This window comes from Brassica rapa, chromosome A01 (assembly GCF_000309985.2).
Source record: "Brassica rapa cultivar Chiifu-401-42 chromosome A01, CAAS_Brap_v3.01, whole genome shotgun sequence".
In the NCBI taxonomy this organism is placed as follows: Eukaryota; Viridiplantae; Streptophyta; class Magnoliopsida; order Brassicales; family Brassicaceae; genus Brassica; species Brassica rapa.
The window spans coordinates 21,218,303-21,244,687 of NC_024795.2; the positions used below are offsets into that span (position 1 = coordinate 21,218,303).

At 30.0% G+C, this 26,385-nt stretch overlaps 2 protein-coding genes across 4 annotated transcripts; one reads left to right on the plus strand and one right to left on the minus strand.

Annotated features, from left to right (window-relative positions):
- Positions 1 to 4,115: 4,115 nt before the first annotated feature.
- LOC103834296 lies at positions 4,116 to 13,288 on the plus strand. 3 transcript variants are annotated; one of them, XR_004449029.1, is made up of 6 exons: positions 4,116 to 11,411; positions 11,515 to 11,599; positions 11,957 to 12,001; positions 12,151 to 12,204; positions 12,302 to 12,398; positions 12,897 to 13,288. XR_004449029.1 is itself a non-coding variant. In XM_033274385.1 (5 exons), exons 1-5 carry the CDS (start codon positions 11,134 to 11,136, stop codon positions 12,969 to 12,971), a joined length of 549 nt encoding a protein of 182 aa, XP_033130276.1. In that variant the 5' UTR covers positions 4,122 to 11,133; the 3' UTR covers positions 12,972 to 13,288. The 3 variants fall into 3 exon arrangements, 1 of the variants encoding a protein (XP_033130276.1); XM_033274385.1 differs by lacking the exon at positions 11,515 to 11,599 and having other exon boundaries at positions 4,122 to 11,411; XR_004449028.1 differs by having other exon boundaries at positions 4,124 to 11,599.
- A 969-nt stretch (positions 13,289 to 14,257) lies between these two features.
- Positions 14,258 to 25,256, minus strand: LOC103834305 (heat stress transcription factor A-6b). Its single transcript, XM_009110384.3, has 2 exons — positions 21,009 to 25,256; positions 14,258 to 20,368 (listed from the first exon to the last, which is right to left on the minus strand). Exons 1-2 carry the CDS (start codon positions 21,354 to 21,356, stop codon positions 19,520 to 19,522), a joined length of 1,197 nt encoding a protein of 398 aa, XP_009108632.1. The 5' UTR covers positions 21,357 to 25,256; the 3' UTR covers positions 14,258 to 19,519.
- Positions 25,257 to 26,385: the final 1,129 nt, after the last annotated feature.

The following is a 26,385-nucleotide window of genomic DNA, read 5'->3' on the forward strand; positions in this document are numbered from 1 at the left end:
TGAAATCCGAACGGATATATGAATGTTCATCTCCAAAAAGCTATACTACAAATCTCTTAGTACAACATACAATAAATAATCTAATAAACTATTTTGCTCCGCGCGGGTTATAACCTAGTATATTCTCCCTCCGTTTCAAAAAGTTAAATATTCTAGAATTTCTTTTTTTCAAAAAGATGAATTATTTATATTTTCAGTACAATTTTTGTCAACTAATAATCAAAAATTGTGAATTTCAAGAACATTAATTGCAATTCTTGAAGTCTTATTGGTTTAGAAATATAGAAAATATACAATTACAAAAAACTATGCATTAATAACTAAGTTTTATTATGATTTCTTAATAAGCGTGAAAATCATAAAACATGTATTATTTTGAAAAGGATGGAGTATTAAAAAAGAAACATTTGTCATTAATGTGTTCACATTATACTCGTCACGTGGAAGCCTCACATCGATTTAAATTTGAGTTTACTGACATGTCGGCCTCTCAATCATTTAACAATTAATACGTTCACATACTAATTTTTTTAACTCCGCCCCAGAAAATTTAATGTGTTCACACTATTTTTTTTAATCAACTTATTTTTAGTTCATGCATTTTAACCTTTGTATTAGTAAATTTAAATTCTCTCCGTACAAGTCCTAAATAATATCATTTTGAAAGTAAGTAATTACAAAATTATTAAGATTCATATCAACTAAAATGAGAATTTTTTTAGAAATTTAAGTTTTGCATCTTGCCAATCTTAGCCATGGTTGAGACTTTTGTACACGAAGACAATAATGAATTGTGATTAGTTATGAATTAAGGAAAACACCACACACAAAATCAGATCTTTAGTTTAGCTAAATATTGCTTTTCTTTACGGAATTTTTATATCAAACCAATAATTAGAAAAAATCAGAAACCCGAACAATTTTAAAAGAAAAGAAAATTCTTGAAATCAATTGAAAAAGAATTCAGGTGCCGAATGAAGATATCGCATTATATTATATGCAACTCTAACACTTTTCACTCGATTGTATCGTGTTTTTATTATATTTACCCTCGATTGTATCATGTTTTTATATTATTTACCAAACTTTTTTTTATCGGAAATACATGTTATTGGTTATAGACTACATCAATTTTTTAACATGCTCAACAATATTGACACAACGCCCAACCATTTCTATTGATATTCTTAAAGTATAGTCCAATAATTATGTATGTTAATAAGCCCAAAATATTTGTTTTATATTTATTTTATTTTGTTTTATATTAGTAGAAAAAATTAAGTCTGCTTAAAATATATTGATCCGTAGAACCGAACGGAACTGAACTAGATTTGAAAGTAATACTAAACACAAACTAAAATTGATTAAGTACAAATGGATCTAAAAGCTTAATATCCAGATAACAAAACCAAAATCTGATCCAAACTAAAATATTTTGGATACCAAAAATATCTAAGTCACAATTATATACTTAAATATGTTAACTATTTCAAATTTTATATCTATTAGATATTCAATAATATGAAAATATCTAAAAATTATTAACATAGTCACGAGTAAATATCTAAAAATAACAGAAAATGTTCAAAATGCTGAAAATATTTATTTGTTCTTCATCCAAATATTTAGTCTTACATTATTAAAAATTTTATGTTTTATATTATTTTATTTTTAGATTTGGAGTATTTAAGTACATTTGGATTTTGTTTTTAAAATACATAATTAAAATGGTATTCAAACTAATCGAACCGAACCCGCAATGTTTTGAACCAAATCCAAACCAAATTTTGTAAATATCCGAATAAGATTTAATTTCTAACTCTAAAAAAAAATCTGAATAAGTCAACTGAATCAGAACATGTATATGAATGATCCACACAAAAAAAAAGCTATACAGCAAATCTTTTATTATAACATACAACTAGGTGACCGGCCCGCACCCTGTACGGGCATAAGAACATGATCGGTCCGCACCCTGTGTTCTCTCTCGGTCCGTACCTCACGAGAGGGAACACAGTAACGTCAGTACGAACAGACAGATATTATGTGTATGTATAATTGCAACGTCACAAAATATTTTGTGTGTTTACGAAGATACTTTCATTCAAAAAATGGAATAAATAGTGTATAGTTTTAGAAGTAACAGATTTTATATTATCATTAATTAGAATTGTATTGTATATGTTTCGTAATTCTTTATTTTAGGTAAATAATATTATTTTTCCATAAATAATAAACAAACATTTAGGTAGACATATTAAAAGAAAATATAATAAAAATCAAAATATTATCCATAAATAATTTAAATTATGAAGTACATTTCTCGATAAAGAAAGCAAATTCAATTAGAAACTTGTAAAAAATTAAATAAATTTTGTAAGCAATTTGACGGGTTAACATTATTTGATAGATTTATAAATTTCTAAATTTTATTGAACATGAAATAATATTAAATTGACATACCGTCATCGGTCTCCTAACTCATCACAACCCATCTAGCAAATACAAAAAATAAATAATTGCAACAGTTTATTCATTTTAAAATTTGTATTTGAAAAAAAAAAAGTAGATTAAAATTACGTACCGTGACTACAAAATATTCTGAAAAACTTGTTTATAGACAACATTCAATATTTTTGTTTGCGACTTCCCTTCTTTACCAGTTATTAGGATTTTTAATCCAGATCTCGACTTAACTCTTGAAAGTGAAACTTTGCCTTGCATTTTGTAAGCATTTTATAAATTATTTTAAAATTATGATAAATTTATTCTTTAAACAACGATAAATAATTTAAAAATAATATTAATAAACATTTTTGGATTTTGTAATATTTAAAATAGTTATTATATAATTATATTCGAACACAATTCATCAAGTAGAGTATAAAACTATTATAATTATCTTATATAAAATTTCGTTCATTGTATTTTATAGTTTATAAATTTTAAAAGTAATAAATAAAACATTATTAATCTTTCTATAATACTTCCAAGGTAAAGTGGGTGGCAGAGTCGATGAATGTGGGTGGCAGAGTCGATTCATCAAGTAGCATATAATACTTCCAAGGCAAAGTGGGTGGCATAGTCGATGAAAGATGAGGAGCCTTTGCGTCTAAACACATTTTTCTTAGCACACAAGCAGCATCGTTGTAATACCTTAATAGTATGAGAGGAGAGATTTGTGAATAATACTTTAAAGAATGAAAAGAGAATGTTTGTATTTTAAGACCTTGGGTGTCTCATATATATATATACAGTCGATTTATTTCTCATATTAATGACGCACAATATTTTGCACAATAAATAATGAAATCGTTTAAAGAAAGATATTAAATATGTATTGTCAAAAAAATGATTTGCATATGATATGATTTTAACTTGTGCAAGTAATCCATATTAGAAAGGTAAGTTATTCAAAACAAACAACCTAATTAGAAACATTAAAATATTTTATAAGCAATGTAATAAATATGATATCAACATGCACAAGTTTACCATTTAAATAATAAGGAAAGTTTTTAATATTTGTCTTAATTCTAAATCTTGCCCAAGGGTAAACTAAATCGATAATATTTAATGATTTCAACTTGCGCAAGTAATCCATATTGTGAATAAGTGATTTACATATTTAATGATTTCAACTTGCGCAAGTAATCCATATTAGAAAGGTAAGTTATTAAAACAAATTTTGTCAATAAGTTATTTGCATATTTAATAATTTCAACTTACGCAAGTAATCCATATTAGAAAGGTAAGTTATTAAAAACAAACAGCCTAATTAGTAGGGGTGGGCACTTTACCCGATATCCGAAATGGCACCTGAACCCGATCCGAAAATGCATGTCAAGTTTTTTATTTAAAAAATTAACAAAAAATTACATCCAATTTTTTTTTAAAAATAACTAAATTAATGACTTTTTAGTTTTAAAATTTTATGTCTAAATCTATTAACCATTCAATCTATTAAAAATAAAAAATTAGTTAACTGAAAGTTATATTTTTAAATATAAGAAACTTGAGAAATGAAAATTTTAATTTTTTTTTCAAAATCTAAATATCCGAACCCGATCTGAAATAACCTAATCCGAACTAAAAATACCCGAACCCGACCCGAAGTACAGAAATACCCGAACGGGTTCTACACCTCTATACCGAAATACTCGAAAATCCAAAATACCCGACCCTAACCCGAACGGGTACCCGAACGCCCACCCCTACTAATTAGAAACATTATAATATTTTCTAAGCAAATGTAATTAATATGATATCAACATGCGCAAGTTTACTGTTTGAATAATAAGGAAAGTTTTTAATATTTGTCTTAGTTTTAAATCTTACCCAATGCTAAACTAAATTAATAATTATTATCCCCTAGCTATATATGGGCTTAACGAAATCGATAATAGTTTTGGGCTTGTCTACATAAGCGATTGATTAAAATAAATGAAAAATAAAATTCAAAAAAATCGACCAATAGAATTATAACAATTTTTCTGAGAATCTCTATATTAATGCCATGTCAGCAGAAATCACTAAAATGACTTCTCTTTTAATGTATAGGAGGATAAATAATCTAATATACTATTTTATTCCGTGCGGATTACTACCTAGTATACACTATTTCACCAACTGTTTACATTTAGTATTCATTGAATAGCGAAGTGTATTTATAATTGGGTATACACAAAATAATCCATTTACATTATCTAATTGTTTGAAAACACAAAGAACATATATAAAACTCAAAATTTAATACACAAACACTAAATATAAGTTGGGACTACACAAGATAGGGGTATTACACAGTCAAATCCGGGTACTGGGTTCAAATGAACATACTGAATGCAGCAGAAAGACAAAAGGAAATGAATCAACCAAGCCTCGATGGTCTATACCAACAAGTGTGGAAGCTGGATACAAGCCCAAAAGTGCAACATTTTCTGTGGAGATGTCTCATCAACTCCTTATGTCAAGAGACGGAAGTTGTGGCCGCTGCGCAATGGCAGATGAAATAGTGAATCATCTCCTCTTCAAGTGTCCTTATGCGAGACTGGTGCAGGCGATATCTCCTATCCATGCACCTTCGGGTGGTGAAATGTCAGATTCTCTCTACTCTAATGTTCATTAGTTAATAAATTTGAACTATGAATATCCAAAGGAAGAAGCTCATGATCTCCTAGTCTCTGGCTTTTATGGAGAATTTGGAAGAATAGAAATGAGTTTTTGTTCAAAGGCAAGGACTATAATGCTTTAAGTACAGTGAAAAAAGCGAGAGAGGACATGGAGGAATGGAAGTCCCGACAAGAGGTGGAAGTTAGTGTGGTTAAAAACCCAACAAGAGCGCCTACTGCTGATAGATGGAAGCCTCCGCCGCATGACTAGATCAAATGTAATACTGATGGGGCGTGGAAGAAAGATAATGAATTATACGGTGTGAGATGGGTGAGTAGAGATCACCATGAAAAGCTCTTGTGGTAGAGGATATTAACGTTGGGATCACCAATTGAAGTGGAAGCTGCAGCTATAAGATGGGCTTACGTACTATGGCAAGTTTTGGATATCGACAGGTGATAATAGAGACATATTCTTTGGAGATATCCAAAATGATTAATGTAGAGGATGCTCTTTGGCCCAAGCTAAAGCCGATCATACAAGACATCTCCAACTCTTTGACTTTGAACCCAACGTACAAGGTGGAGTGTTGTAATAGGAGTAGCAATAAAGTAGCTGATAGGATAGCAAATGAGTCTTTGACATTTATGTCTTGTTTTTCCAAGTTGTATTCTATTCAGCCTGTTTGGTTAAGATCAGTGTTAGAGGCTGATATGCCTCTGTAAGGATGATTTAAGTTGGTTAATGAAGAGAGTTGTTGAGCCAAATATATATATCCCACTATATAAAAGAAGCTAAATTTGAGCTTCATAAGGCTATCCACATGTGCACAAATATTCAGGACCAACCAAAGTGCCATGTCATTTTTGTGGGCTTGCAATTTTAAAAAAATTTGTCACCTACGTGGCCCGTATGACCCATCTCTCCCGAGCCTCTCTTCATACCATATTGGTCGCAGCCCATTACCCATCTCTTGATACGGTTCGGGTTATATCGCTGTCCTCTCTGAAATATCAAAATCACTAACCCTAATCACCGTTCTCGATCTCTTTGTCGATTCTCTTCCTCCCCCAAACTCATCCCGATCTCTTTGTCGATTCTCTTTCTCTCCCCAACTCATCCCGCATAACGTCCCCGATGAGAGTGCTGGTACTTCAATGTGCTCTCATAAAGCCTTCAATGTTTTCTTCAACCATGCTGTTGCCTGTTGGTGATGTTTTCAATTTAATATGCGGAGAGGATGAGATCGACTTGGGGAGAGGAGGTTATTGTTCGGAATTGAAACCCGAAAATGGATTTCACAATCGTAAGCTCTCACTTCTTTGGGCTCGCTTCGTCTTCTTAAAGAGGCTTTATCGGCTGCGTTGAGGCTGTATCGTCCGGTGCCGGAGTTCTTCAACCCCGGCTTGAAGGGCGACAAGATACAACATGGGACTTTTGTTTCGCAGTGATGTTTTTGATTTACTTGGCTGGGAGGATGAGATCGACTCTGGGAGATTTTGTTTCGAGTTCAAACCGGAGAGATTGACTTTGAAATCGTACGCTCTTAGTATACATAATTATGGGCCAATACACACAGATTACGATACAAACACAAACACGAAGCTCAGCATTAGAGTTTCAGCCCCGGAGATTCAACAGCAACTAAAGTAAGATTCCAAATTCGTCCTCTGTTCAGCCTCCAGTCAATTTCTTTCACTTTTTTAATCTTTGCCTAATGTTCATTACTGTGATCAAAAATAACTCGCTTGCATATGTCTTCTTTTTCAGGTTGTTACTTGGCTTTCTATTTCATGAAGCACAGAACGTAGTATATAAAAGGAAACAGAAATACACTTTGCAAATATTCTCTGTGTCTTTGGATTAATCTATAATCTTGTGATGTAGATAGATACAAAAGCTTCTTACGGATCTCCATGGAGAATTCATGAAGGTAACCTGAAACAACTCTCTATCTCTTGCAAGTGGATGCCAGACTAATGTCATAGTTTGGTAAAATTCCAGATTAAGTTTTGGTGAATGACTTTGTGTTTTGTACAGAAGATAAGAACTCATGTTCGTTATGGGAAGCAGTTATCACAATACAACCTTACTTATCGAATTTTCATCAAGTAATATTACATGATTTATAATTAGTTGTGTATTTTATGACTTTTTATAAGTGTGGTTGACGATAAAAATGACAAGGCTATCACAAAAGATACCTCAAGTTCAGGTATTTTAGATATGGGACTCTCTGGACCTTTAATATGTGATAATGTATCGAAGTTTTAAGTCTTCTTCCAACAATACTCTAATTCGATTTTGTGGTGTATCGATACATTTCCTGAAGGGCTTACTCGGAAGCTTCCAGTTACCAACAAGTATGTGAAGCCAATATGTATAGGATTTGGAGGGGCGGAGGACCACGACCTTGAAAATCTGAAGAAACAGCTCGAAGATGATGATCTCATCAGAGGTACAATAACTGCGGAACATCAAGGCAGTGAAGGTACAATTTTACCTGTGCATGTCAAAACCGAACTCTGTAGCCATCTCCCTACACCGGTTTAGTCATAACTGTCATTTGATTAACAAACAGAGTCTGGTGTTAATTAGCTGATACAAAAGACAATCGCGCATACAGCTGAGAGGGTCACGTGGTCTAAGTCTTGAATTAACGTTTGAGTTGTTCTGTTCAGTGACAAAGGCTTCTGTCCATTCCAAATCAAGCAGGTACACATATGAATCCGGCTCCTGTGTTTAGAATCAAGAAACAAAGTTCCTTCGCGTCAAAGGCTTGTGTGCGAGTCTCTTCAGTGCTCTCTTTGGCTTTCTTATGTTCGATTCACACAAGTATTGGTCTTCCACAACAAAGACTCATCCACATTATTACATGTTCTGCTATAAACCTTTTCTTTTACCTCTAGGCTCATTGTCAATACCAAAATACAGCTGCGTTTTGACCTTGATTAGGTGTGATTGTGACTCTCTTTCACTTCCTCGATGCACATGGCTACACTTTTCTTTGCGGTGGTTGAGATGTCGATAGACATAATCACTCTTGGGAAAATCAAGGGACTGCTTAGCATGGGTCGCCTCTTCTGCTTGAAATATTGGAGACCAATGAGTTAGAGTTTAGAGACATCAATTGGTAGATTCATACAATATAAGCTTAGAGTTTTGTTTCTTCTTTGTTTTTCCGGTTGATTGGTTTTAAGAAATGGAATCCTTTCTCTCAAAAGACTATAAGCATATTGTAGTGTCAGATGGCTTAATGATTCTTCGATTTTGAAACCAGAAATCTATTTTCCTGCCAAAATGCTTCTTTGTTATTGTTACATAGTGGAGTGTTTAAAACATTACTAAACCAATTCAGTCAAATTTTAATAGAACGAAGCAAAACGATTAGAACCAGTTGTATTTTTATATCTTTGTAAAACTCAGCTTCTCAGGATCAATCTTATCACTACGAATCATCATTCTATAGAAGAAGATGAAGTCGGATTTGGAAAGCGTTTGGTAATTTTTAGAAGTTTGAGAAAAGGTAATAGAAGTTGTATTAAATAGTGGATATAGTGGACGTTTGAATTAAGTTTGTACACTTCTCGGATTGATACATTTATTCACGTTTTGAAATTGAACACGTCTATTCATTAAACACGTTCCCAAAGTCTTAGAAACAAATACATTATCAATTCAAATCCCATTAGAATAAGTTATTGTTCATACGTTCTAAATATTTAATAATAAATTAAACAACAAATTTTTTATATCTACAAAATTTTCATCATAACATAAGTATTTTTATCACGTAAAATAAATTGAAATGCATTTGAAATATTTAGTAAGAATTAAATATCCAGTTTTTTAATATCACAAAAAAATATCTTTTATCACGTAAAAACTTGAAAACATCCATGTATAAAATTATATACAATCTGTATAGAGATTTATCTCTTTTGAAAAAATATTAAAAAATATATGATGTAAAATATTTTTTAATGATAACACAATACAAACTATATATAATGATAATTATCAAATCAATAAAATTCATTTCTAATTTATGGTTAAGTATATATTAACAAATTTAATTATTTATTAAAGTTAATAAAGACTTTGTAACACAGTATAATTTAGTTTTGGACAATGATAATTATCAAATTAATATTTTAAAAATTTTATGGTTAATTATATATTAACAAATCTAATTATTCATTAAGAATAATAAATATTTTAGCCGCTCTACATTTTAAAGTGAAAGTTTAGAAGATGAAAAAACTCACTCCATAAATAATATTATAAATTATTTAAAATAAACATAAATAAATGATTAAATATAAGTTTGATTATAACAAACAATCCGCGCAGGGCGCGGATAAAAGATCTAGTATATATAAGTTGAGATAATAACTTACTCTCACCAAATTCTAATTTTCAAGTAGGACAACTGACAATAGGTCCAAAAGATGCGAGAGTCAACAGAACAAGAAAACAATAATGGTCTAAATAGCATTTCCAATCCCACTTTATTTTCAACTATAAACTCTATTTTTTAGTAAAAAATTTTTTAGTCCACTCTAGTTTTCACTTTAAAATAGAATAATAGGTGAGATAATTATATATTTAGAGTAACTTCATTTTTACTCTATTTTAGAATTGAATTTTTTATTTATAAAAAATATTTTGAATATTAATTTTTTTACTCTATACTTTTTAATATAACAATAATTATTATTTTTGGATATAACCTTCAAATTTTTAATTATTGCTTTATCAATGACAAAAACTTAGTGTAAACTAACATTTGTTAAAGTTTAATATAACGTTCCAAGTTTTAAGGTGTATATTTTTATAACTATATATTTTTGTTATCAATTTATTATGTGTTTATTCAAAATGTAATTAACTATAATATATAATATATTCTTGTTAGATATAACATATGTAACAACTTGTAAAAATAGAATAAACAATGCCGCATATATTTTTGCTTCAAAATTTTCATTTTGTTAGTTTATATATACATATTTTAGAAAAATATACATAAAATATGAGGACCAAACTAATTTGATTATTGAACTTTTTTAGTTCGGTTTTGAATCTTTTAGCAATTGTGTTTTGTAGTTTTATTCTTGAGAGATGGAAGATAAAACTCCACCCTCATATTTCCAAATATAAAATGATAACAAAATTTGGTTCCAAAAGTTTCTTGGTTGTTTTAGAGATATTAAATATAAAAAATCTCATTTTTAAAAAATCTCATTTTCACTTCGAAATAGATTAATCGATAGAAAAATACATTAATGGTGATTGTTACATGCAAAATACTATTTGTTTGTGATGTAATGTAAATTATTTATTTAGTGAATATTTAATTAAAATTAATTTCATAATTATAAAATAAACGGGCTCAATTTTAAATTTTATAATTAATTATAAGGTTTTAATAGCAAAATAGAATATTTTATTTTTGGAATAAAAAATGTAGTAATACATTGGAGTAAAATCTAATTTCATTTTAGAGTTCCTCTATATTGAAGTAAAAAATAGAGATATAAATTGGATATATACATTAGAGATAGTCTAAGAAAAAAAAGGTAAATATGTAATGCAATAAAGTACATGAGCCAACTGGGCCATCTACTTCTATTAGAAAGCCTTATTTTCTGAATCCACTTGGAAATATTTTTGGTTAGTGTATGCTAAGGAAAATGAAAGAAAAAAGGATTAGTTATTTTATCCGACATCTCTTAACTAATAAAGTTGCATTTTTTTCACTCCTTCGGGGAAAAAAATACACCTGGCATCTCTATTTATTGGGCCATTAAAACTATTTATTTGTTAATTGATCTTAGCCACTTTTCTTTCACAAGGTCCACCATTTTCAAGCCCTACACTCTTTCACAAATGTTCCAGTTGCCGTCTTTTCCGGTTTTCCTCATCCAACGTTTTTGTCGTTATCAATTTTCAGTGCCTTAATCTCCTATTCCCCACTATCTACATCAATAGTTCTTCCATTCAATATAGTTACAATATATGCTGACAATCACTTCGGCTTCTCATGCTTCTCTATTATATATGACGCTCACAACTCCCACGATAACACTATCTACAAATAAAAATCCAGAAAACCATGAAGAGGAAAGAATAAAGTCCAAACCTCTCTGGGTTCCAAAAGGAGTTGGAACTGATTCCAGTGAAGGGTTCGACCTCAGTAGAATGAAACGTCCCATGCTTCGTCTCCACAATCCTCATCTTAAAAACAAGGTCCATGGACATAGCAGTTTCATGGCAAGAACTGGTGTTGACAAAAGGTAATTGACAATGATTATAATTCTATTTCGAGTTTTTGACCAGTAACACAACCAGACACCAATAAACTAACAAATTTGGTTCCGTTTTTATAAAAAATAATAGGTTCATATAGTGTACTTGGGTAGAAGAACATGATCATGAGTTTGTAACAAAATTTCATTATCAGATATTGTCAACTTCTTGGAAGGTATGTGAGAATAGTTTCTCTTTTCCAAGTTAATATTAGTTTCTCAGTTCAAGAGCCGTGCTTGAGTAGAAGCTAATAAAGCATCTGCTTCATGGCCAAACTAGATAAATTTACTTTAGGGGCCACTTTAACGGACAATAGTCTTTAGATCTACAGGTGTTGGATTCATATCTAAGCTGTTGCATTTTCAGTACTTCTTACACTTCTTGAGATACTGGGTCAACTATTTTTTTTTGCTTGCGGGCCATCAAATGTCAAGCACTGCCCTGCTCAGTTGTTACTGTTTTTGTTCCCATGATTATATTAAAGAGGATGCTCATGATTCAATGGTGTACATCTACTAACATGGCTTCTCAGGTTTTGGAGCAAAGCTTACGAAGTCCCAAGCCAAGCAAATAACAGGTACTTTGTCTCAAGTCTCAGCTTTTCTTGGGTTTCTTATTAAATAAGGTTTTTATTTACTTGAACTGCATAACAAACCATCTCTTCAACTCTCTTTAACTGATCACCCACGTGATATGCATGTCTTTATTCCTTAACACCACATCTAGCGCCCATGTCTACTTTTACAAACATACAGCAGCTGGCAAGAGTTATTTTCAGAGGTACGTATATTTGACATTATCCATTTTGTAATTGATAAGGTATACCATACTTTTTTAACATTTCATCAGTTCAAAATACCACCGTACAATGCATTAGGTTGGAGTCTAATGCCGACACTAACCCAGGAGCTGCTCCGTTCAGTCGTGGTTTTGCAAAGATATATTTGGAATGTGTTATCACCTATGCATCTCTGGTATACCAGCTCTCTCGATTAATACCTTTGCAGCTTTCCAAAATTTGTTTAAAATGCTGACATATTTACAAAACATGAAATTGAGTTCCTTAGCACCGGGAAGGTGACGAGTTTTCATACGAACACACGTTGGAGCAACTGAAGCTGGTCATATCTTGGTAATATTATGTCTGCACATTTTACATTGACAAACCACTGTTTCTAATCTTTATCTCAATAGAAAACACTGCATCCGTCATTTAGGTTGCAGATATTGAGAACCCAAAGGAAAGCCATCTCCCAAAGTTCATCGACATTGTGGACACTACATAAACTTTCCAGCTAATGTTGTCACCTTACAATTTTCTTCCAAGCATAAGACGTTTACCATCTCTCGCATTTTCAATGAACGTCAGCGTCTTCCTATCCTCACTTCATTGATGTGTAAGTTTCTAACATAGCAAACTCGAACCTTATTAGTTGACCATCAAGATAACCACAATGGTTCTGTCATAAAAGGGAGGCAACGGTGGATCTGGTGACGATATGCCTGGAGTGGCATCAGTGACTTCCAGACCCAGCGTTGGTGACTGACAATGCAGCTGACTCAACTGGTAGCCCAAGTGTATGTGATAAATCACCCACCAAAATCTTGCTCTCACCTGGCTTCAACGCAACCAAGAAAGTCCAGCATGGCTTAAGATCCGAGAGAATTCACTTTTTCTCCACAACCCCAGCTTTTAAAATAATGAAACAGCAGCTGGTTTTCTTTTTTTCATTTCGTCTCCACATTGCTTAAACGTGTTTTCATATTTCAGTTAACTTTAATATAATTTTATTTCAAGCTCATAAACTTTCTGGTCCCTCAAATGTGTCCAATTTTATTAATCTAGCAACTATTTGCTTTGTTAGGCGTTGACTTGAATCCATGTTACTATGTTAGGCTCAGACTTCAATATCCAATATGTCATGCATAAAAAAAATGTATATATGTTAACATATTGAATCACCAAGCGGGCTTATTATATTTATACGCATACAATACTTACATCTTATGTTTAAACCGGCTTCCCTCAAACTTTGATCCACCTGCAACTAAATACCTATCTACCCAATATATTACATACCTCAAGAGTTTATTGTAAACCACCAGAGCATGGTATGTGAGGGCAACATGAATGCCACTAGGCTTAGAATGAGGTATTTTTAATTCCAATCAACAGAATGCGATTATTTTCTACAAGAAACAATGCAATTATTCACAAAACGTAATTAGTAAAGCACTCAAAATTAAAGAAAATTTCACTATAAATTGACAATCGAATATAAACTGAAACAAACATATATTATAAAACATCAGTTGGTGTTACATAATATGTACTAATTATTATTTATGAAATTATTAAAAATATTAATATATTACTTTAAAATAGAACTTTTATAATTTATCACATTATAGTTGATTTAGCTTGGATGTGGGTGTATTAATTTATTATCATGAGAAAATTATTTATTGAAATAATATTAAAATTTGATACTCTAAAAAAATATTAGTTAATTTTACTTTAGATTTTCTTTAAATATATCAAACTGAAATATAAATCAAATAGGAAAAATATAAATCATTACATTTTCCATTTTTTTTAATTTACAAATTTTGTGTTCTCTAACAAAAATAATGTTAGTTGTTTTTTTATAAATCAAACCAACAAAATTTAATACAATTTACAATTTGATCTTAGAATAATAACATATTATATATATTATTTTTAATATAAAGTAAATTTTCAAATATTTTACAAAGTTTAAAAACATTTTAATATAAAATAGTTTTAGTGTAAACTCTCCCGCCCGTAGGGCGGACCAACCTCTAGTCTATATATATATATAGTAGATTTTGTTCTCTTCTTAAGACATTTGGAAGAGAGGTTTATTGACATGTGTCCATATGTTTTTTCTTTTTGTATTTTAGATCTTTTTTCTTTTCGATTATTACAATTTATCTCATCACTTTCTAATTGTGCACTATCTAATCCTTCTCACACTAAGTATCATTATAGTTTGAGAATCTATTTTAGTGGTCATTAAAATTTTTAAAATAAATAAAATAATATAAATAAATTTTTAAATATTTAATTTATTCCCAACTAAAAATAGCATAAACTTTCATCATTTTATTATTTTTACTATTTTCTATTATTTCTTTTACGAATTATATATTTATTTTACTATTAAAATTATAATTAATAACCAAACTAAAAATAAGAAACTAGAGCACAACAAAAAATTTAAACCTAAAACCTCCATTATCACTGAGAAAACAAAATCCCATAGTAACACTAATTCAATAGAGGTCTAGAGCTGAAAGGAGATCAAGAACGAAAACTAACTTACCTCATTGTACCATAAAGTGTCTTGGCGAGAACAAGTAAAAAGAAAAATAGAAACATAAAATCTGAAACAAAGCAATCCCCCGAACAAAAATAAGTGTGATCAAGCACCAACGCAAAGAACCAAGAAAGCGGACCAGAGGGAGAATAATAATCGGAAGGAACAAATACTTCCTCTGTTTTTAATTATAAGTAGTTTTACTTAAAAGCACAAATATTTAGAAAGTTGTTATTTAAAAAATATATCATTTAATCAATTAATTTAACCAATTATAAAAAATTTAACATTATTTTATTGGTCACACAATATCCAATAAATGAAAAAAGTGTATTAAAATATGTAAATTACTTATATTATGAAACAAACTCTTTTTGCTAAAACTACCATATTTGAAAACAGAGGGAGTATTAAAAATGGGAGGAACAAAACCTACAGAAGTTGCTTTTACTCGAGTCACCATTACGAACGACTTGTAGTGATTGGTGTAAAGTTAATCCCTTTCGGTTTCAAAATTTTCTTAAATGATGTATGAACCGGTTTGTTAACTCACATCATTGATGTAATTTCAATTACAACTACATCATCATATTGAGAAGAGAACACGATGGATGAAGAAATCACTATCGGATCGACAAACCCATCACCCAAACGAACTATGGCTACATCTTATCTAAGTCTATAAGGTTAGGCCAGAACAATATAGATCAAGTAAAGTTCTGCCGAAAAATAAAAAATAAATTATCTAAAAAACTTGTTCTTTGAATTTGTGTATCTTGAATGTTGAAATTTAGTAGGATAAATCTAAATTATGAAAGAAAAGAAGTACACATGGCTTTAGAGGTTTTGATACTATAATTATGAGAAATATTACATAAGCGATTCGATAACCGACAATACACTTGTCTTATGAGAATCTACGCCTAACTACATCACTTGAGCTGTCCTTCGAAGATCCATGTCTGACCAACTTTACTTACACCATGTTGAAGATTTCTTGTAAGCCTTTCTTCCGTAATCTCAGACTTGAGTGTAGAAATCTTTAAACTTTAATCAGTAGGCTATGGTACTTACACAAAATTTAAAAGATCATTTGAAGGGAGAAAAAAATTCTTGATTTTTTTGTTTTGTTTTAAGCGATAATGCATATTGGAAAAGAAGGATTAGTTATGGTCTGCTGGATTGTCCTCATTTTGTATGACAATAATTATAAGTTTAATTTTTTTACTAATGAATTTGATAGTTTATATGTTTCACGTGAGACCAATAAAGAGTTTGTTACATGATCTGTAAAATTCATCTATTTCAAAAGAAGTGTGTGAATCTGTTATGGGCAAAATCAAGTTAAAAAGACTCTAAATGTTATCTCTATTTTTGTAGCAATGAAGGGCGACATATGGAGCAAACTGACCAGTAAGTCATGAGAAAAACAGTAGAGCACGTGCATACGCAATCTTAAATTCAACAGACAACTAATGAAACAGATTTTACGTGACTTCCACTTACCATTGTCGCTTCCTTTTCCCTTTTTGTCCATTCCTTAATATTAATAATAATCATGATTCATCCCCCGATTTACCATTTTGGTATTGTTTGTTAATCCATTTTAGATTCAAAGGATTTATAATATTAGATTCGTGATCTGTGTGGTAGCTAGATTTTATTATTTTCAACCATACATATAATATATCTGTATTACTTATTAAAATATGTATTTAACATTTAGTCAAAAAAAAATATGTATTTAACATATATTATGGTGCATAATCGTTGGACATACAGAAGTCACATAACCTAATCATGTTATTGCGGATCGAGGCTATTCAATAATTGGTCTACAAGTTGTTGCTGGCTAGCTAGCCAGTTTACACTCAGTAGTGGAGTCGGGACACTAGTCAGAATCTTATCCTGTAAAGCGTTATTATGTGCACTGTCGAATGTCATTGATTACATTGTCCATATCATATGTTGTTCTATAGATTTCTTTCAAACAGGCTCACAATTGTTTGATATCTCTTTCATCGTTAGTTTCGGTACCAAGTTAAGATTATGCATCTCCGAGAGTAAACTCATGTCATTTCGGTTCCAAAACATTACTAGATTGTCATTATATTTTATTAACAAGTTTTTAAAACCTTAGAACCTTATGTCAAAATTGCCTATAATAATATAATTTGTGTTTATATTTTGAGAAATATAATTTAGATACCCCAAATAATGCCTTAGAGACGGTTATATAGTGCTTTGAAAATAAAATAAACATTTCTTAATTGAATATAATCTCTTTGTTTTGAAGAATTTCGTTTCAATGTTCTTTTAATTTCTTAATTAAATAAAATTGTATTACTAGTCCAACTGTTCGACTAATTCCCTTACTATTATTATCGTACTTCTATCTTTTATTGTGTTGCAACTGAAACTCTATTTTACTTCGTTTTACAAAAAAAAAAAAAAAGAAATGATATGTTGCCATGTTGTCTATTTATCTACCGCTATATTCTATATTGCTAAAATTTTGATAACTACATCCGTAAAACTAAGATATAATGAAAATTGAACTGATGGTTTATCTATTTCGGGAAATATTCAGACAATGATTATTATGACAAGATCAAAAGCCAGTAGATAGCTTGCCATTTCCGCAACACGAGAGAAAAAACAATTGCTTCTAAAGAAATAGCAAAAGAATATATGGAGCGGTTTAAGGTGCACTATCATATTCCACGAAGTGGGAGTATAAAGTAAAACTAAATCTATACTATTAAAAGAGAAGCAATCTTAAAACATCTACTTATGCAAGGTTGTTTGGACCTATTAATTAGACTAACACCATATAATTTAACCTATTTTTAAGCCAAAGTAATATTCCATACATCAACTCATAATTTCCTTAATGTACAAAAAGATATATTGTAACTAACAATGATATTTTACCTAAAAATTTTATTATCATTTTTCTTAATACAGAAAATAACTTAAGAAAATAGTTATAACAAACGGATTAATATTAATGTACATATTTTTATATATTAATGTCCCATTTTAAAACTAATTTATTTATATATGTAGTAAAAAACAATATTAAATTTTGATGAAATCTTATTAAAATTTACAATTTTTATTTTATTTTTAACTTGAATTTGTAAAAACTGGGTTTTATATTGAACTAGGTCTGATTTAACTCAAATTCGGTTTTTAGCACAACTCAAAACCAGTTAGAAGAGCGAGTCAGGATCCGACTGGTTCGATCATACGGTCCGATCAGATTTTCAAAACATTGGTTAATACAGTTCAATAATTAAAATATATATTTTTAATAATGAATATCTTTACTACTAAAAACATACATATCATCTTTAAATCTATTTCAAACAAATCTCACACTATAAAAATAATGAATAATAAAAACATTAAAAGTCAATAGTTATAATGTGAAACAAAAAAATTATACTAGATTTAAAATTTATTAAAGATTAAAAACCTCAAACCCGTGCTTCTTAAGCACGGGTTAAATTCTAGTAAAGTGTTAAAAATGAAAAGCTCGAGCCGTGTTTCAGTGTTGTATTACATTTTTTTTTTTTTGGTAAAATGTTGTATTACATTTTCTTAACAAGTAGAGCGAATTAATAAATGGATAAATAATTTATGAATCAATAAAGGTTTAAACAACCAGTTGTTGTTTTCTAAACTATTAGACCTGCGAGATTTGAATTTCGTGGAATTACTTTTTTTTTTATATAAAAAATATGGCATCCACTAGAAACGGTTAGGAGTATGGTTATCTAAGCAGGAGTTGGTTATTCATTAAGGTAAGAACAATTTAGATTTGGTAGCTGTGTTTGGACTCTGACTTTATGATAAATGATTTTAATGAAATTTAAGTAGTCAAACCAATTTTCAATGCTGGCATATTCTCATCATAATAATTAGTAGTCCCACTTAAATTTCCCATCTATTTTTTCACAGAGAAAATGACTTAACTTAGCACCAGTAAAAAAACAACCAATTTTAGAGATTCTGCATTTTTATTTATCTTTCAAAAGAATTGACGTTTGATCTAATGCAATATACTTAACATAGTGTAAATATATAAGAAATTTTAACTTCAAATGTATCTCGTCTACAATTGTGATAATTTTATTGGGAAAATTAGATATGTGGTGAACAAATGCGAATTAACTTTCAAAAGAAGAATTTTTTTAAAAAAGAGTAAAACACAACTGAGACAAATACGCTGTTTATGGTTTGTATATAGATTAGACAAATGAACAATTTATAGTTCTTTGGATTCATATTTATACTAGCCTCAAAACCTGATATTTATTTTCTTTTAAGAGTACATCTTTATCTCATTAAACATACTTTTCTTAATCGCTAAAAGGTATATAGTATTCCCTAGATGTCGATCTTGACACAAATCTATAATTTTTTTGCGCCTACGATGACCACATTTGGCAGGGCTTCATCTGTCCAAACAAATGTGATTTTTAATCATATAGATTTGAATCACTTCCAGAATCAACGAGATGTTATAAAACTTGTGGGATAACTGTGCGTGACATAAAATTACTTATAATAAATCCCTAATAAATAAAGAAACGATTTTATTTCCAAGAACTAAAACCATCAAAAGAAACAAGAACATGACTTAACACCCGAGTTCAAAAGTTGTCCCATGAAACACCTAACTGAAACAAAGCCAAAGATTCAATAGTAAACAAGTTGATTTAAATGCCTAAGTGCTTTTTTTTTAATTAGTGTCGACTAGAACCCAAATAACCAAGCTGCTCAATTAGCACATCAACATTTTCTTCATCATCTCCTTGAAGATCAAAATTTTGACCTTCATTTAACAAATCTTCCCAAAAACCTTCACCATAAATCTCGTTGTTCTCATCCTGGTACCTTTCTTTATGCTGTTCTTCTTCATTTCCTTTTCCAACATCCAGTACCACATCTTCCTTATTGCACTGATCTCCAAGTCCCTGAATGTGCATAGCAAGTCTGTCTAACTCTGACATGTCTCCATGTGTTTCTTGTTTCATGTCAAAAAACGCCGAGGAGGATCCAGCATCCTTTCCATACCTTCCATAACCACCACCACCATCATCATAATCTTCCACACAAACCACATGTCTTTTCCCTTGATCGATCGGTCTTTGTCTCTTCTTGTCAATTGCTTCTTCTGTATTCTTTCTCTTCTCTTTCTGCTCAATGAGTTGCTGGAGGAAATCTGGATTCTGCATTGCGCGGGCTAGGAAGCTCATCATTTGTTTTTGTTTTGATTCAGTCTTCTTGAGCTTATCTTCTAACAGTGTGAGATCCATTTTGGTGCTTTGTTGTTGCTGTCTCACCTTTACCAGCTCCATCATCAGAACTTGTTTGTCTCGCCTTAGGCTATCCATCTCTCCATCTAGACCATACTTACCAACTTCTATGCAACAATTGTCTAGAGATTGTAGTTGAGAGGAAGATTGAGGGGGTTGCATTTGATTATTGTTACTCGTCTTTCTTCTCCTTATTGTCTTGAGGAGATGCTTTTGCCCTCTAAGAAACCCTTCATTTGCAAACTCCCATCGATCCGGATTCACCTTTCTGAAACCCTATTTATATAATTTTATGATCAGATTCAACTCCACACGTGGATTAATCAACTTACATAATATCAAAGCCCAAAACATTCCATACATACTCTAGCCATCTCATTTTCTAATTTGTGCATTTCATGCAACTAGAGATAAGAGTTTTCTTATAGTTATACTTCATTTCTGTATATATTATACGTGACTATAGAGAGAGAAACAAATTAGTTGCATATCATATCATTCAATCAATGTTGTAGAGATTTTTCCTTGGAGATTTCTAACAAACAAATGTTGAACATTTTAATGAGCTCCGTTTCAAGAGATCTCGAAACAAAAAGACACAAAATATACAAGTGGATGTAAAGTATAATAAAGTCTCGAGAGTTTTCCGAGAACAGTGATGCCCACTTGCATTTATATATATAAACTCACAAATCCGTCAAGCAATCATGTATATTATAATTAACACTAATTAACCACTCTGATGATCTCAAAAACGCTGAAAAACACCAATCAGAAACCCAAGTCCTAAGAACTCGATTTAAATTTTGACTGCACCATATGGAAAAATCCACAAAATCAAGCTTTGACCTAATATAGTTGCAGTCACCATTTGATTGTGAGTTAGTAAGTATATCTCTTTAAGATTAGTACTTACATATGTGTTGAGCTGGCGAACAAAGCTAGAGAAGTTATTATGCTTGAAGAAGATGGGAAGGAGAGTCATGGAAAAAGATTCTGGATCCCAGACGATGAAGCTGTTATTGGCTTGGCTCCAAGAGACGACATGATTGGTTCTTGAATCTTCTACCAAATCATATGTCTTTGTAAGAAATGGAGGTGGGCCTGATTCGTGGAGACCTTCTATTGGTTGTGGAGAGCTCAGTGTTGTTGTTGGATCATTTGGGGCCATGGAAGTTGTGTAGAGATAAGAAGATGGTGGTGATGGAGAATCATTGAATCCTCTAGGAAACTCCTCTTTAATGAATCTATATGAAGGATCCATGTGGTTTCAATTTAAATAAATTTTGTGGGTTTAACTTCGCTTAATATCACTGAATTTGAATTTGCAATAGAGGAAAATGTGATTTGGATTAGAGAGAAATGGATACTGAAATGTTTAAACTTTGGAGAATTATGCAGAGAGAGATTTTGACTGTGGAGTTTTGGGGGTGTGAAGATGAAGTATATATATGGAGAAGAGAGAAAGCAATGAGAGGCAAGGAGGCAAAAGGGTTTTCTACTATATATTCCAATTTTATAAACTTTGATGATGGATTCCTTCCTCTTTTGTATGGCTAAAAAACAATTCCCTTTTCTTTATTGTTAGGTTAATTATTGTTTAATTTGCGCTTTGTGTTGGCATCTAGATAGTTTGACATGGTGGAGCCAAAAGCAAATCCTGAGATATTTTCTGTACTATAGGTAATGAGTCACTCCATATTTTTCTTATTAAAATATACAATGACTTTATTTAATAGCCACTAACTAATATATATTCGTGTTCTCTTCTGATTGGTTGATAATAAGTACTAATGCATGTATACACTCGTCAAGAGTTCAAGACCCTTCTTAGTTTGCACAAATAAATCCTTTTGGCAAAAACTATTGAAAAGCGACGCTATATATACACACTCAAGAAAATGTACATGTATTAATCGCGGAGTAGTAAAGATCAAGTTCATAAAGAAATTTGACTATATAAATTTTTGCTACTGGAATTGTTGACATATTTTTGAAGAATGAAAACATACATTTTTAGTTTTTTCATATTTTTGAATGAATTTTTATTTTTCTTTAAAAACGGTTTTATAAAAACTTCTTTCAGATCATGATTTTTTTTTCAAATATTTTACAACATATAGAAATTTAATGCTGTATTCATTCGGTCTTTTCCCCTTTCATCTTCCAGTTAACCATAGATTCATCTATATATTTGGCATTTCCTGTTTCTCAAAAATAAATTATACAATCTCAAATATTTATGTAGATCATCATTGCTAGACAATCGCATGTTCTCCATGCCTCTCCCTCAATTCAAAAAAATTGTGTAAGGTGCTCCTTGTAATCCATAATTAGTTTTGGTAATTTGTTGATCCAAAATCCAAACTGGTAGTGACCCAAAGATACATGTTTGGTTCGAATCCAAGTTTATACTACAGAATCTATGAGTGTAACTGGTTATTCCTAGTAAGAATATTATGAATAAAAAGAATGATTATTTTGTGGAATAGAAAAATTGGAATGATGTTAAAAATATAATAGAAACTGAAATTATAAAAGAATAGAGATATCACATATTCCATTTATTCAAGAAGGTTTAGAATCATGAATAAAAAGAATAATTTTTATAAAATATTAATTTTTCTGTTCATTCCAAAAATGGAATGCATGGAATTGTGTTCTGAAAAACTTCTATAATAACTGGCAACTAATTTATGGAATGGCATGGAATGATATATTTCAAATGATTTTATTCAAAAAATATCATTCCACTTGCGGCCTATTTGTTATTTTTATGTTAAATCTACAGGTTTGGGTTCTGGTTCGAATTTGAGTTTTAACCAAGATTCAGTCAGATGTCCAAATAACCGGATTTCTTTTTGTATATATTAAATGTTTTAGTTATTTTTGATATATTTTAAATATTTTTAAGTTTTAGATTCGAGGTTAAAAATATATTCTTAGGTTCTCGGGTTAAATTTCAAATTTTACATATATATTTTTTGTTTTTTTTGGTATTCAGATATTTTTAGATACAATATGGGTACTGAATACCTGATCTATAGTATAATTTGGAATTCAGTGTATTTTACTGTTCTAAGAACTTGGACCCAATCCGATATAAAACCAAACAAAAAAATATAAATATCTATGTGAGTTTAAATATCTGAAACTTGAAGAACCTGGGTTTGATTTAACGGGACTGAATCTGATAAATAAGTATTATTTACCATGATAAATCAGTAATAAGAATTAAATTTATCCAGAACAAAAGAGTTTTTATGCTAAACTTCTCCAATTAGAACAGGACACAATATCACAATTAGAAACACATGTGATATCTTGTTCATTAATAGAATTTAGACCATTTCCAATCTATAACACTATTATAATATCAAGATTACATTATTTTATTTTGATTTCAACACTAAATTTTTTTTCATCTTTAACTCAACTCCAAAATACTATTTAGTGTGATTTTCACATTAAACTTTTCCAATTCAATATTAAAAATTACATTGTTTTAATGTAACACTATAATTTTATATTTGATGTAATCTTAACACTATCACTATAATAGTGTTATAGGTCGGAGATATTCTAAAATTCTATCGATGAACTAGATCTCACATGTGTTTTTAATTGTGATATCGTGTCCCGTTATCAGGCCGACAACTTAACCAGTCCAACCTGGAAAACCATAGACATAGACTATACTAGACCGTATAATCATCACTTTAATTAACCTTTTGGATATAATAATCAAACTCCTATATTATATTGATACAACGTGAATATTTACACTGTATCCCAAACTACGCATCCATATGTAACACACGTACGCGACAACTGCAAGCGCGTTTTGATCGCACAAATGTACTGTCGATCTTACATATCCATTTTTGACGTTAAAAAGGTTGAAATAAAGATAAGTAGTAATGTTTTATCATCATCTTTTTTATCATCATATTTACCAAAAAAAATGTTTTATCATCATACTCGATCAGGCGAATTATACAATTTAATTAACCCTACAGCAAAAATCTAAAAATATACTGTATTTAATATATTGGGAACAACGAAAACCTACCAGAAAATATACATATAACGAGAAATCTGATAAAAAGTGATAAAGTACAGATAAAACACGTGGCAACAGCTTGATTCATAAACACGGACCATTTTTAATTAGGGAACAAGATTATACGTTCTTATAGTTGTCTTAGTGCAAACATTATCGGCTTTTGAGGACTTCAAATCTCTGAGGAAGTGACACGACGCTTGTGAGTGTGTCTAAAGCATCCAAAATTAGCAGGTTACGTGTAGATTGTTCATTAGGTTAATCATATTTTAAACATTTAATTACCTCTGATGTGATTAGCTCAACACGTGAAACCAGACAAATCCGACACGTGTATCTAGTCCTTACATTATTTTATTTTTGATCTACCATTCGTTGATTTTGATGATTTGCATAACATTGAAATGTTGACTCACTCTAAAAAGGGTTTGAAAAGTAAGATATTTATGTTCCTTCTCCTGAAATTAGATATTTGCATGCACTTTATTGTTAAGATATTATTTAATGTTCGCAAAACTCGAAATATATTTCTTTCACTATCTATATCCAAAAACATTAATGTCCTACATGAGTATGAAAATGAGATTATTAACTCATGAATTAGTTCAGCTCTACTCAAATCTTATGAAGTTTGTAGGTGAGCAAGTTTTATACTTATATTTAGTTGATCAGTTATCTAAAGTGAACCAAATGATTCATAAACTAATTCTGAATGAAGATGCTTCGTTAATTTTAGATTTTAAGATTTAAATTTGAGATATTTTAGAACTTCAAAACTATAAAAAAATATATTTTCCATTTTCGCTAGTCCATGAAGGAAAGAAATCCGAAAATGGCATCATTCGCACCGTGCTTGTGGTGAAAATGTGAAGAACTCTCGGTATGGTTGAAGCTCTCTATATTTAATCACACAACGTACAAATATTATAATACTAGGTTAAGATCTCCGCCTTGCGCGGAATGAACATTATATATATAAATAATTATATATTATATGTTTTTACATGAAATAATAAATATATATTGAATAATTAAAATTCATTAACTATTACATATATAATTAAATTGGTGCGAACATATAATTAAATCAATTTTATTAATCCAAACAATATTTTTTTTCTATTTGATAGGATATGTAATTAAATTTTAAATGATATTAACATACATATTGAATTTTTAATATTAATGTCTATTAAATGATGCTTTCTACTCATATGATTGTTTGATTATTTGTATCTTTTATAGTAAAAACCTTAAATTACTGATAACAAAATTTTCATGGGATTAATAGTTTTAGTAATTTGTATATTTTTTTAAAAATTAAGTTGTCAATGTTCATTCAAATCTTTTATCAAAATATTGTTCAGATTAAATTTTAAAACTAAAATATTTATGTATTTGATATGGTTTATAATTTAATTTAAAATTATATATATATATATATTTATTAATCTTGATAATTATTTAAATTAGATTTTTTAATTATATGATTTTGTAATCATTTGTACTTTTTTCATAACAAAATTTTAAACCATGGATCACAAAAGTTGAATGTGAGACTTTTAACAGTTTTAGTAGATTATAATCATTTTTAAAAGTTTAAAATATAACATATACAGAAAAATCTAGATTTTAATTATATGGTTGTTTAATTTATTTTAATAGTTTAAAATTAAACAAATATGATAGAAGATACACTATTTTTTATCAAATCTTTATTATTCAAAATCATTAATTATCATATATATTTTAGCCGCATTAGGCAATTCTGTAATTTTTATTTAAGGAAATTATAAAGAACATTAATAATGAATTTATGGTTAATTTAATAAAAAAATTATTATATAATTAGATGGACCAACATATTACTCTAGTGATTCTAAGAATCATCCTAGTGATGACACGTGGCTACAAAAAGAAGTTGTAATGCTTCTCAAATAATAGGGGATATGGATAGTAGCTTGGTGGTAATTAATTAATTTGGGGTACAACGTAAGCTCATTTTTATGTTTTATTTTTCTCATGAAACCTAAATGTGATTACTGGACAGTTCAAAATTCTGAAAGTTTGGGTTGGATGTTTTTATTTGTGGTGAAAATGTGAAGAACTTTTACAAAAAGCATGTTCGTACGTACCTGAAATTAGTAGGGCGGCGTTCAACTCACATACGGGTGGAAATTTACTAATATCATCAGTCTTCATATATTGTTTGTTTTAAGAGTTTCTGTAG